The sequence below is a fragment of the Sardina pilchardus genome, chromosome 10 (assembly GCF_963854185.1).
Source record: "Sardina pilchardus chromosome 10, fSarPil1.1, whole genome shotgun sequence".
Classification (NCBI taxonomy): domain Eukaryota; kingdom Metazoa; phylum Chordata; class Actinopteri; order Clupeiformes; family Clupeidae; genus Sardina; species Sardina pilchardus.
Window position 1 is genome coordinate 10,644,532 of NC_085003.1, and position 13,806 is coordinate 10,658,337.

Sequence of the window (13,806 nt, forward strand, 5' to 3'; positions counted from 1 at the left end):
CACTTGGATGTGGTAGGCTGATATAGGCCAACCCACAATAAAGTTTATGAGAATATCTCCCATCACCAGTTCCCGCTTTGGTTTTGAAAAGTAGGTTTATGCAGTAATTGATGCAGTATTAATTGCTACCTAAGGTCCCTTTGATTGATGCAGTATTAATTGCTACCTAAGGTCTCCTCCAGTCCTCACTGTAGCTTGTTATTCCTCATTTTAGTTTTTTTTTTTTGGATAAAAGTGTCTGATAAATTAATAAGTGCATATCACACACACACACACACACACACACACACACAGAAGTCTGCAACCCAACTTCCGTTGGTCTGGATAGTGGCGTCTTACAATGCCATTAGCAAAATTCGAATCGTTTGGTGTGCGGTGTACAATATACAGTTATGTATCTAGCTCTTCCTTTTACAAGGTTGTGAATAATACACATACAGTAGATAACACATTAGTAATGTTCAAAGAAAACTGTGTTTCTAGGCTCTTTTTCAAAAGTAAATCACATGAACAGCATTCATATTTATTATTAATCTTATCTCTCTCTCTCTCTCTCACACACACACACACACACACACACACACACACACACACACACACTCTCTCTGTCTCTCTCTCTCTCTCTCTCTCTCTCTCTCACACACACACACACACTCTCTCTCTCTTCTCTCTCTCTCTCTCTCTCACACACACACACACACACACACACACACACACTCACACACACACATATTAAATGAACCAGTAAAACATAGATAGGACACAGATAATCAAGATTACGTAAATAAGCAAATGTGCCTGTGAGGAGCATTGTACTTCATGCTGCTCTGTGAGAGATTTGTCTTTGATCAGCTATTTCCCATTTCTCTCTCGCCCATTCTCCAGACGTTGTGGAGGTGTTTACATCAGATAAGACATTTTCACATGACTCCCAGTCACACAACAGTCGGAGAAGACTATTCATCTCTCTGTCATACACACACACACACACACACACACACACACACACACACACACACACACACACACACGCAAAGATACAAAAGCATACTTACACACAAGCATGCCCACTCACTCACACAAAAGGACATACTTCACACAGCATGTATGCTATATACATGCACACATATTTGCACACTCATACTGACACACACACACACACACACACACACACACACACACACACACACACACACACACACACACACACACACACACACACACACACACACACACACACACACACACACACACACACACACACACACACACACACACACACACATACATTGACACAGGGTTTTTTTCCCCCCGGCAGAGAACAAAGAGCAGCTGTTACGGACACGTTACCATGGTGACCAGGTGACGTCTCGCATTCTTGTCACAACTCTCAGATTTCAGGATTGAGGCCTGTATTTAACTTTCATAAACACCAATAACTCACTGCCTCAGGGGGGCGGAAGTGACTTGACTGCTGCACAGCCATGATGTGCAATACCTTCCCAGAATCCCTTATCAAAACGGCCCATAGGATTTCTATCAGATTTTGGAACCAAAACTCCCAATTGGAATCCTATAGGATTGTCAATCCCATAGACTGTATAGAACTATACAGTCTATGGTCAATCCTACAGTATATGATCCCGATCCTATAGGATCCTATTGGTTCCAAAAATCGGTTTGAAATCTGATTGGAAGCCTCTAGGACTTTTCGATCTCAGCGCTTTAGTTTAGACAGTTGGACATGCTATTTGTCTTCCCTGCACCCTCCAGGAGTATGCATGTGTTTAGTCAGCTTAAAACACATCATGTGTGCACTTAGATTTGCTTTGACCTCAAAAGCTGTCAATCTTAATTGCCTGCAAGCAGCACAAACAGACCCAGACAGAGATAAGCTTGCAAGGTAAACCTGAGAGAAAGACCGATCAAAATCAGACGGACGTGCTGCGTGACAGTCACATCTAGAAGGACTAAGAGTCCGCACAAACCTGTCCACCTACTCTGGCTATGGATGCACCTGCCTGTCCGAAGGGTCATCACAGGTGTAGCCTGCCATGGGGTTGACATACAGTATACATGTAATCTGCACAGCCTTTGGATCTCTCAACGTCCTCCTCACAAACTGCGGGACTAAGGACTGTCAAAGGAGTTACTTTGGTTTGAGGCTTATGCCTGATGAGGCTTATGGATGATGCTTGTCTGTAGAGGGGAGTGGGAGCAGAGAGAGAGAGAGAGAGAGAGAGGGAGAGAGAGAGGGAGAGAGAGAGAGAGAGAGAAAGTGGGAGAGGAGACCAGCCCCTGGCTCAGGGGCAGACAACAAACCAGGCCAGGAATCTCAGTCTGGACTAAAGCCCCATGGAATGCTGGGTAGGCAGCTGTGCCGCTCTCTTTGCCGGCAGGCCGAGTCTGCTAGCGTTCTGAGAAATGGATGCGGGAGAGGCCAGGGGAATGCGCACCAAAGAGCACACCGGCCAGTCTGGCAGCATTGCTCACTAACCCCCGCCCCCAACCCACCCACCCCTCACCTGAACAATCTTCCGGAAGACTCCATATGGCTTACCTTCAAGCTTCACATCCTGCAGTACAGGTTTCCCCTTTAACCATGAAAATCTGTCACTGGTGTATTTTGAGCTCGGCCTTGTGAGGGCTGGCTTTTAAAGAACCCGCTGCCCTGTTCTGACAATGCAGTAAAAATATCACAACTCTTGTCTCACATAAATCATTCATGCACCACGGTTAGTCACCACGTTCCTAATCCATACACTCAGCCAGACAGACCGCTTTGATGTGTCTTCCATCTCTGATAAATCTATTGGTAGATTGAGTAGATGGCTACATCACAGAAACAGAGCAAAAGCATACTTACGGTTTGATTTCTCACAGTGCACAACTATGATTAATAGAGCTTGTTTGCCAACCTTTTAAGTTTGATAAGAGACAAAGATTCAGCTGTTGTTTGGTGCTTTTGTTAGCGCTTACATCAAGATAACAACTTTTGTGTCTTATAGTTTCCTTTTGACTTACACTAGGATGTGATGCAACATTCAATACTATTGGTGTGAGACACTAAACTCTGTCTTGCTTGAGCAGCTGGAGACAAAGAATCGCTGATAGATGGAATGAAGCTGCAAGATAAGACAAGGTCGCGCAAAGATACAATTGTTTTTTTGGCTGAGGGCCGCCATTTAAAAATAGTCACTGGTATAGGCCATTAAATATCATGTTTCTCATCTCCTATGTCCTCCAAAGAGAGGACGTTGAGGACAACGAGTGCTCAACTTAAACTGAAGCATATGCACTTTACATAACAAATGGCTTTGGGGAGAGGGGTTACTTAGGCAGTCTAAATTCAACAGAGGCTGAGGGCATGATTGAACGTTCTCAGACCTCACTTGCTGGCACGAGATAGACATGTGAAGGTGTGAGACACCCTCCATTGTGCGTTTCATGGCTGAGGCCTAGGTGTTGATGGAAACACCATTCTCTACATTCCAATAAGGGCATCCTTTTTGCATGGCGTCATTCTGAGAAGAGAACCACCCAGGTTCCAAAGTCGTTCCAAGAGTTTCGTATTTTCAAAGGTGGGTATGATTAATAACACAGAGTGTCCCTGAAAGCCTGTACCTCCCTATGGGAAGGAACACCACTAAGTCAACGGCTGGTTTTTTTTTCCAGGAATTTCCTGAAAGTGTTGAATGTAATGGAGACTGTCCTCTGTTTCTAGGAGCGTTTTTCCGAGGCCGTTTCCCCTCGACTCCGTGTGAACTGCTCGGCGGGTGCGGTGTGGGAGTATTGCATATCTTATCGGCCGTGCTGCTCGCTAAGGCTCCACTTAAATATCTCACATTCTTACTCGCTGGTCATCCAGGAAGCATGAAAACCTGTTGAAATCTCTCCTGCTGCATGACAGCACTCTTGAAACAAAAAAGAAGCTGAGGGAAAATTCTATTGCTGCATATTTGACATAATTCAATTTCTCCATCAGTTTACTCAGTTCTATTTGATTCATTGTGCAACCACTGCTTGACTACTGGACACTCCTATGGAACATTCTCAGCATTTTAAGTATTTGCAAAACACACAAGTCCCATAATGCATCAGCACTATCAACATTTCTAGGCCACAAAGGTCAAATAGATGGAATATTTTTCAGACAATACAACCTCAAATAAAGCCAGACGAAACAGGAATGGTGCTGATGTACATACATAAATTAGTAAGGGTGGAGTCAGACTCTAAAATTACAAGTCATTATGACTGTGTGGTGTCTGGCCAGGATGCCAGATTATTATGCCCCCAGAGAAAATCAGGTTCTGGCACCAGCAAGGGGCCGGATGAGGGTCATGTGCCTGTGATGGGAAATGTGGGAGGTTTCAGGGTTTAGGTGTCAGTTGTTGTGGTGTTTACATCCAAACTGCCCATATGGGGTTTTGGTAGTATACACATACACTGAAATCACCTAAAGAGAAGGAGTGTCTACACACTTGACTTCATTGCCCCCCGCCCCCCCAAAAAAGTGTTTCTGTTAATTGAAACTCTTTGACCTTACTTGACATATTTGTCAGGCAATCAAGTTTCGGGGGAAACATCAGAGGTGTGATGAGTAGAGTGTTGGAGGAGTGACTAAGCAGCTTCTGATCACGGCTCAGTGAGCGGAGAGGAGTATTTGCATTGGCTTGTTGTCTGTTGTGTGTGAGAGACAACTTGTTGAACAGGTTGAGTCCCACAGTGCTGACTATTGAGAAACCCTGAATCAATTGTAAACTCCAGTGAGATAAGAAAAGTCGAGGGATGTGGACACACCACAGCCCTCGGGCATCAAAAGCCACCTGAGTGATGGAAACTTTACAGGGCCGAAAGATGCCAGAGATACCGCTGGAGGGTGCAGGTATGGAAATGACGCGTCCAGCAGGTTTGAATACTTGTTTGATGACACACTTTTTCTGACAGCAGAGCCACACAAAAAAAACATATGTCTGTGTTCATGTGTGTGTCTGTGTGATTGTGCCTTTGCATGTGTGTTTATCAGTGTATCCTATGCATTTACAAGAACCTGCTTCCCTTGCCTTGCACTCACAGGATATTGGCTGCCCCCCTCACCCACCCCTCCTCCTCAGCAGTTGGAAGATCAAAGGCCTGGCAAGCTCTGAGCATCCAGTGAGGTTGCAGGATTACCGTCTCCCTCTACATTCCAGCATTCCTTCTCTCTCCATCATCCGCGCTGTCAGGAGGCCCCGTGCCGGGGGGAAACCTGGACACAGACTAGAGGCTCAACAGGAGACACTAGCGAACATGGAAGAGCTTCAAGACATCTTGGGAGTTTTCTTTGTTCTGTTGTGTTGGGTGTTTTTCTTTTCTCTCTTAAATTTGATATCGGGTTGCCTTGTCTGTCTTGACGTGTGTGGTCCACCTTTTTATTGTACATCGCTCTGTTATAAATCGTTACTCGTGGTGGAAAGTCAACAGAATTTCATTACTAATGAACAATCAATCTTTGTCAAATGAAAACATATGTTTCTGTAGTGTATCACTAATATCACAATAACTATAACAGATGTACATTTTACCAAGAGCAAAAAATCCTATGACAGATGGTATTTTTGGTTATAAAGTGCCCCGAACCGCTTTCGCTCTCTTCAGAGACCCACACAGGCTGATACTGATTATTCAGTGACATTAAATCATCCAACGACTGGAGAGGGAAGAGAGGAAAGGAAAGAGTAATGTTTGACAGCGCAGTGATAGATAATTGTCACACCTCCCATTGTGGTCAATTCTGATACGCAACATTGATATTTCTGCCATTTAATGGTTAACAAACTCTTTGTTATTGGTTTTAAGATGAGCAGTGCCTTATCTAGTGAACGTTTCCTTCCTTTCATAGACATGGACAATTGAGTTGTGTGTGTGTGTGTGTGTGGGGGGGGGGGGGTGCTTTGGGACTGAGTGTCCCGGTACTGTCACTGATCCTCACGTGGTATTACATCACTGCTATTAAGATAGGCAATATTTGGAAAATTCACAATAGCAGGAAATATAAAGACTTTTTTCCCTTTTCCTCAGAAGTATGAAGTAGGCTAATCCCACAGTTGTTTATACTGATAACCTAACATACAACGAATGATGTCACCAGTCGCTCTTTTCTATTAAAAATAACTATTGACATATTCACAGTATGACTCAGGTGCGTTGGCCCACCTGATATACACCTAATCTCCAAGGCAACAGTGACTGAATGACTGTAATCCGGGCGATACCACGCCTTCGAGAGGTGTGTCCAGGAACGTCATTGTTATTGAGGCAGACACGCCCCGCCCATTGTCAGGAGAACAGTCTGACACGGATCAGTTGGTACTCTACAAGCAGCACTGCGGATCGAGCAGAACCCTGCGTCTGTCAGCCTCCATGCTACTACTAGCAAACGCGCTTAAAGCCGATTGACCGAGTGCCTGCTCAATCCTGTATCTAGGGAATCCCGGGCACAGAACGCCCTTTGGGAGTACGCAGCGAATATGTCAAGGAATCAGAGGACGCCTCTGAGAAATACGGACAATTTGGTGGAGGTGAAGAGCAAAGTAAGTTGCTGAGATTCATTATATATATTTGGTCGTCTTGACGTTATCGAACAGCGTGCATGTACGGGTGCGGGGACAGGTGGCACATAAATAGCCTATCCGTGTGCGCTAAAATACACGATGTACACGAGCTCACCGCGCTGCGTTTTTCAGCGCATCCGATCTTGTATCTTCTTCCAAATGAACTAATCCACCCGGAGCGGGAAACGCTGATGTTGCTGATCTCGCATTTGTACGTGTCGGCACGTCCTGGATGCGAGGCAGGAGGCTGGCTGGTGTCCTGCCCGGTGAATCCTGACAGGTCGTGCTGTCCTCTGGATGCGGAGCGCTCTCCCTATCCCTAGTCTCTCGATTTGTTATGGTCAGATGTAATGCATCTATGCGCGCTGCGCTGCGGTCCTCGAGACGCGCTTAGCTTTGGGGCGCTATCGATTAATAATGCATGTTGTACGGATAATGATTGTGCAACAAGCGTATTTCTGCATGTGATTGTCTCACGAAGAACTACGACCCGGGGCTACATTTTAATTGGAGAGTCGAATCTTGTCATAACACTTCAATGACGCGTTATGATTATTGGGGTGCAATAAGCAGCGCTACGTTTTTATAACTTCTCATGTCTGACGCCACCTTACCACGTAAGCAATGTCTAATTCGACCTGATGTTTCTGGATTGTAACATTATCTGTGTGATCAGATGGGTCACCCCTGTGTCTGTGGTGGGACTGTGATTTGGATTGTGGCTATGCTTGTGTGTTATAGTAGGCTTCCCACCACATTAATGGGGGGCGGGGGTGTACTGTATGTTCTCTCAGAATAGACTGATCCCTTACGAAAGCCTAATGCAGAGAGAGAGAGAGATTGGCTAATGTAGCGCAATATATTCACCAGCAGGCTAACTGAAATAGTAATCATGAAGCTTACTCATGATCTGAAGACAGACTCATATATCATCAAGCAAATTCACTACCCACAACACAAAACCTAATTGTTGTGTTGGCTTTTTGAGTGAGGCATACTGCTACAATCATGAGTGCTCCAAATGTCTTACAAGGAAGCAACATAGACCACATGCTGCCATATATATACCAGACCTCATTCTGCTCGGAATGCAAGGAAGCATTAAATGGTAACGTGTAAAACCTAGGAATGGTTTGAGGAAAAAGCTCCTTTAAGAGAAGGCTAAATCCTGCTCCAAATAAGGAAGGGAAAAAACAGTCCTTGTTTGGAAGTCCTCTTTGAAAACTGAGGTGGGAAATTGAGTTTGCGTTTGAAATTCTTCCACAAACAAACCTCATCAAAGGCACCCTGTGCCTGAGCAGTTTCACTCGTGGCTCAGTCGGCTAGCCGGCCCCTCAAGTAGACTCCCGCAACACCCCAGCATGGCCTTTCTCTACTTTCTCTGTAACATTTGAGTCAAGTGAATGCAAATAATAGTCAGCTCTTCATTGACTCAAAAACACATCTCATAATACCCTATTGTCAGCAGATGAGTACTGAATGAGGACGCGTACACTCACTGTTGACTCACCAGAGGGATCCGATCACTGACTCCCAAGTCACAGGAAGGATTTGGGGTCACACACAAAGCAAACACCCACTTACCCTTCAGCTCACGCCCTTACTCATTTAAGGGGAATTCCATGGAGATGAGAGGAGAGGAGAGCAGACCACATTTCTATTCCGAACCTCTAGTTCTGTCAATTACACTCTCAGAGCTGGATTAAGCCTAGTTCTAGGCTACAAGACCTGCACTGAAGATTTCCACTGAAATGGAAAAAGAAAACAAGCTTTTAGTCTAAGACTCGGATTATTCCATGTGTGTGAAACTGGCCCTTAATGTTCTGGTGTGAATAAAACAAACCTCTCAGGCACAGGCAGGCAAGCAGCTGAGAGTCCTGTGAGCTCTCTCAGCGTTGACGCATAAGATGTGGAAAAACAAACCGAAAGCACAGCAGATCAGATGGTGAAACACAGTGACTGCCCAGAGTCACAGCCAACTGCTTTTGAGATGTGTACGACTACAGGTCACTTTTTAAAAAAAAAAAAAAAAAAAGAAAAGAAAAAGGTTTGTTGTCCTGCGGCCTCACTGTCATTTTAGTAAGGAACCTGCAGACTGGAGCACATGCAGATTGCTGAGGCTGAAGTGAGTGCCTTGGGTTATGTCAGTGTCAGAATTGCGTGCGATAAAGAACTGGCCACGCATGTAAATGTTTTGTAGCGAGTCGGACAGCTTTTGCTCATCTTGCATGTTGCCTCCTCTCTCTCTCTCTCTCTCTGATGCAGCTGGAGCTGAGCTGGTGTGTGGGGGAGACTGGTGGTGTCAGGGCGTGTGTGTCTGTGTGTGTATGTGTGGAGGGGGGGATTGCTGATTACTGAAAAGGGGATGAGATGGGTCAAGAGGCTGGGGGTGCCGAGCAGAGCCTGTTTTGTCATGATGGAGTTGAGGATGATTAGTAGGGATTTTGGCCTGTTAGTAACAGCACGCAGTTCGGTTCTTTAAAGATGGATTGAATTTATTTCAGTGAACAGGAAGAACTAGGCTTAACAAATGTTTGGAACTCATGCTTTTTTTGTAGATGTAATATGTAGTTGTATATTGTTAGAAGAAAACAACTGTAAAAAGCAACTTCAAAAGGTCTTTATAGATGCTAAGTTGAACCTTAACAATGTTTCATCATAAAACATGGATTCTTTCATATTTACAGAGTGAAAGATACCCAAAGTTTGCGTGCTTCAAAGGAACCATTTCTTTCCCTAAGAGTGTAATTGGATCCCCTCTTCCCAGCCTGTGAATCGAGGTGATGGAGCAGTTAACAGAATCAAAGATCCATTTGTAGCTTGTTATGTCTCTGTGCGCTTTGCAAATCCGAGCCTGAGGGATGCTGTAGTGTAGTGGGTCCAAAATGGACTATCAGCAGAGAGTATCAGGTGTGCTGGAAATCATGGCGAAGAATAAACAGCTTGAGAACAACCGCTCTTATTCTTAGCTTGTAGGCCTGCTGCCAAGAGGACTTCTACTAGTTGTCATCTCCAGCCGCTGCTCCCTGACCGCCTGTGTTTTGACTTCTCCACTTTATCAGACACCGCGAGCGATCCCGGCGGAGGCCGAACCCCGCAGACAGTACCCTGATGCTGTGCGATGTCCGTCTCGCTGATTTTCCTCGACTTGCCATGTTCCAGCTTGTCTGACGTTTTGTTTAGTTCATTCCTCTGTCTGTCTGTCTGTCTGTCTGTTTGTGTGTGTGTGTGTACGTGCGTCAGCGCAGTGGAGGAAGTCAGTCGATGTTACGCCACAGGTCAGTTTCCTCATCAGGTCGACAAAGAAAACCTACGCCGTGTGTTTTAGGTGAGATAAGACAAGGCAGAGATGAATTCTGTCATTGCTGGACGACCATCAGCACTCTTCGCACAGTCCACCTCTCTGGCCAGTGCGTCCTCCCTCCGGTCTTTATCTCTGCCACCTGACCGCTTTGACCCGCCCGGGCCACCATAAACCCCCACACTGCTAGTGTCCGCTGTCCATTTGTCATCTGAATAGCCTGCACTGGGCAGCGAGTGGACATCAAAGACACAGGCACCAGAGGAACCTCCGAGGTCAATACAGAAAAAAAAGTGAATGCTGCCCCTGTATCTTATATCATGTCAAGCTGTTGGACTTCATAGTGGAAGAAGTGGACATCCTCTGGCCGGCAGAGAGAGTAATGTGGACTGCAGGGAGAGAGTGAGAGAGTGAGAGAGTAAGAACAAGTGAATGAGAGAAAGAGAGGGTTAGAGAGAGAGAGAACGATGGACAAGTTTACAAGCTGCCCTCGCTGATTTACTGGCTGAAGTGGTACTCCGCGAGGGGAAGAATGAGTGGCAAAGGGAGGAGTCATTATGAGAAGGTTAATAGGCAGTCCTCAGGTACAGCAGTTATTCACTGGCACACAGAGATAGATCAGTCTAGCTTTTCATCGTTTTACATGAAATTGCTCTTTGCATAACCCGTGTGATGATTCTCATAGTCTAAGCTTTATCACTGTTTGGTAACACCCCGACCATCTCTAGAAGTGGTAATTTGAGTAGAAATGATTCTCTGTAGTGGCCTATGTCTTGTAGGAGTTCCAATGGCAACTCTGTTTACTATGTACAGATGGACACTAATATGATGGATTGTAATGAATGAAACTATCTGAATGTATTTATTACCTTGCCCTACCTCCTTCTTTTATGTGTGTGTGTGTGTGTGTGAGTGTGGAAGGTGGGGGGTGGGTGAGAATGTCTGTGTGTGTGGATTTGGTTGGATACATTATTGCTACATTTTGTTTAAATGTATTTATTGACGGCACCGTTCGGACTGCTAAGCGCTGTATTTTGTTGTACCCTCTGTCGCTGAAAGAAATTCTGATTCTGATTCTGCTGGTAAGTAACACAACGTTTTTTCTGTTTCAGTTTGAGGCCGAATACAGACGATTCGCCCTCAAGAAGACCAACAATGGCGGCTTCCAGGAGTTCTACAAGTTACTGCAGACCATTCACCGCATCCCTGGCGCCGAGTTACTGCTCGGTTACGCCGACATCCACGGCGACCTGCTCCCGATCAACAACGACGACAACTTCCACAAGGCCGTGTCGTCGGCCAACCCTCTGCTGAGAATCATCATCCAAAGACAAAAAGGTAAGAAAAGAACAAGGTTGGCCTGGTTTAAAGCAGGTGCCACCAGAAGGCTAAGAGAAGCTAGAGAGGGTCTGCAGCTGAGGAAGTCCTCACAGACCTCTTGGGACAGCCACTGTTGTTGAAGTTACCCTGTTTATTGTACAGCTGTGGCTCTGCCTACGTTCAAGAGCTTGCGCTGCTGATGAAGAGGCTTTGAGAGTTCGCTCAAGTGCCCTCCACTCCACCGGTTCATTTAGGAGCCACAGAGTTTACATGATTAATGGCAAAAGCGTAGGAGCGAAGAAGAGAAACATACATTAGGCAGGCGCCTATCAATCTGGAAGCTTCTCATTGTCGGTAGCCATGACGACGAGGCACGAACTATGGGTGGCATGTAATTGTTGTGAGAACAGGTCGGTGATTAGTCTCCGAAATATGTCCTCCAAGACACTGAGGTGCCGACGAGCCTGGCGGCGGCTGTGGTGGTGGTGGTGTTGGGCTGATGCGCTGGTTCATCTCAGAGGTTTGGTCTACGGGGCTGCTGGCAGGTCAGCCCTCAGGAATGCGAGGACTGATAGCAGTGCAGGGCAGAGACAGGGCTGACGACCTCTCCTCCTAATCTAAAGGCATGACACAGGCCATGCCCCCCTTTTCTCCCTCTGACCTGTCAGGCTCGCAATCCTCTTCTCCCCTTCTCTCTCTCTCTCTCTCTCTGTCTCTCTCTCTCACACTCATACTCTCTTGCACTGCTCTCTCTTTCATTCTCTCTCTCTCTCTGACTTGTCTCTCTCCTCCTCCAACGTCTTCATCTCTCGCTCGCCTCTCTATTTCTGTCTTCTCATCATCACCATCATCATCATCATCATCATCTTCTTGTTTTTCTTCCCTGGGGAAAACAAATCTCAAAATCTTTGCTATTACATCATATTCTGCTGATCTGATGAAAAGTTATGTATTTGTAAGGGCTACGCTTAGGCACTGCGTCAGTAATGCTCTGAAACGCTTCTCCCCCTCTGTCGAAAGCCCCTCCTCTCCTCCCCCCTCCCCTCCTCTCCTCTCCTCTCCCCTCCTCTCCTCTCCTCTCCTCTCCTCTCCTCTCCCCTCCTCTCCCCTCCCCTCCTCTCCTCTCCCCTCCTCTCCCCTCCCCTCCTCTCCCCTCCTCTCCCCTCCTCTCCTCTCCCCTCCTCTCTCCTTCCCTCATGGGTACACACATGTTCTGCTTGTTCACAGAGCGTTATTTTGAAATGCTAATCTGGAAGGAGACAAACTGGGTGCCATTGTTCTTGTTTTGTGGGGGAAAAAAACAAGCAGATTTCACAATGGGCTCAGTTTAATTTAGGAACAAAAGAGTCTTAGTGAAATTCCTTTTTTTTGTTAACCTTTTAGCAGCTCTACTGAGGAACAGGACCTGTCGGAACAGCACGAGCTGTGCTTTATCACTCTCCAGTTACTGCACTACACTGAAGTGAAGCTCCTCTTGTGAAGTGATTTGATTTTTGTTGTGCACGCGTCAATCGTAAGCTCAATCTCAGCCCTTTGTGCACATTACAAAGCAGGGTTTGCAGACTGCCTTGCTTTAGAGGACCATGTGGTGCATTGAAGCACTTGAGATCCTTCATTTCCCTCTTGAGCCTGTGATGTTGTAGCTGGTTGAAGGTGACTGTGTGTGTGTGACTGTGTGTGACTGTGTGTGACTGTGTGTGACTGTGTGTGTATGTGACTGTGTGTGTGTGTGTGTGTGTGTGTGTGTGTGTGTGTGTGTGTGTGTGTGTGTGTGTGTGTGTGTGTGTGTGTGTGTGTGTGTGTGTGTGTGTGTGTGTGTGTGTGTGTGTGTGTGTTCGACTGTGTGTGTGACTGTGTGTGTGACTGTGTGTGTGCGTGCATGTGTGTGTGTGTGTGTGTGTGTGTGTGTGTGTGTGTGTGTGTGTGTGCGCGCATGCTGTGTGTCAGAGAGAGAGAGAGGAGTGTGGCGAGGAGAGGAAGAGGATGCTGCATAGACAGGCTGTGTGTCTTAATTATCCCGCTGTGTGCTGCTGTGTGAGCAGTTCCTGCAGCATCAGCGTGGAGGGAGGGAGGGAGGGAGGGAGGGCTCCAGGGCTCCAGGGCTCCAGCGCCAGTGGCCCAGTGGGCCCGGGGGGGGGGGGGGGGCGCTGCTGCCCAGATGGGTCCAGGGGTGAGGTCAGCAGAGCAGCTGGAGGGAGGGGTGTCCAGGGGTGCCCAGAGTAATTGATTTTTGTCTTTGGAGGAGGAGGAGGACTGGTAATGCTTGTGGGAGGTGGTGTGAGTTTTTGAAGCCTATTGACAGTGATGTGTGTGTGAGGTGTGTGTGTGTGGGGGGGGGGGTGTGTGAGGTGTGTGTGTGTGTGTGTGTGTGGGGAGGGGGGGGGGCTGTCTGGAGGTGTCATATATCGCTGTCACATAGAGATGTTCAGGAGAGCCCCGGGGAGAGAGGAATGTAGTTAATGAGATGTTTCACACACAAATCCACACACACACACACACACACACACACACACACACACACACACACACGAGAGATAGGAGATAAAAAAGAGAGAAGGATGAAAAGAGTGATAGAAAACAAAGAGAATG

General features: G+C 46.5%; 1 protein-coding gene across 1 annotated transcript in view; it reads left to right on the top strand.

Annotated features, from left to right (window-relative positions):
* Positions 1-6,355: 6,355 nt before the first annotated feature.
* Positions 6,356-13,806, top strand: part of pard6a (par-6 family cell polarity regulator alpha) — a 27,256-nt gene continuing 19,805 nt past the window's right edge. Inside the window, exons 1-2 of the mRNA XM_062547691.1 lie at positions 6,356-6,575; positions 11,010-11,235. Of these exons, the coding sequence (XP_062403675.1) occupies positions 6,513-6,575; positions 11,010-11,235 (289 nt within the window). The 5' untranslated portion in view covers positions 6,356-6,512. The remainder of the gene's footprint in view (positions 6,576-11,009; positions 11,236-13,806) is intronic.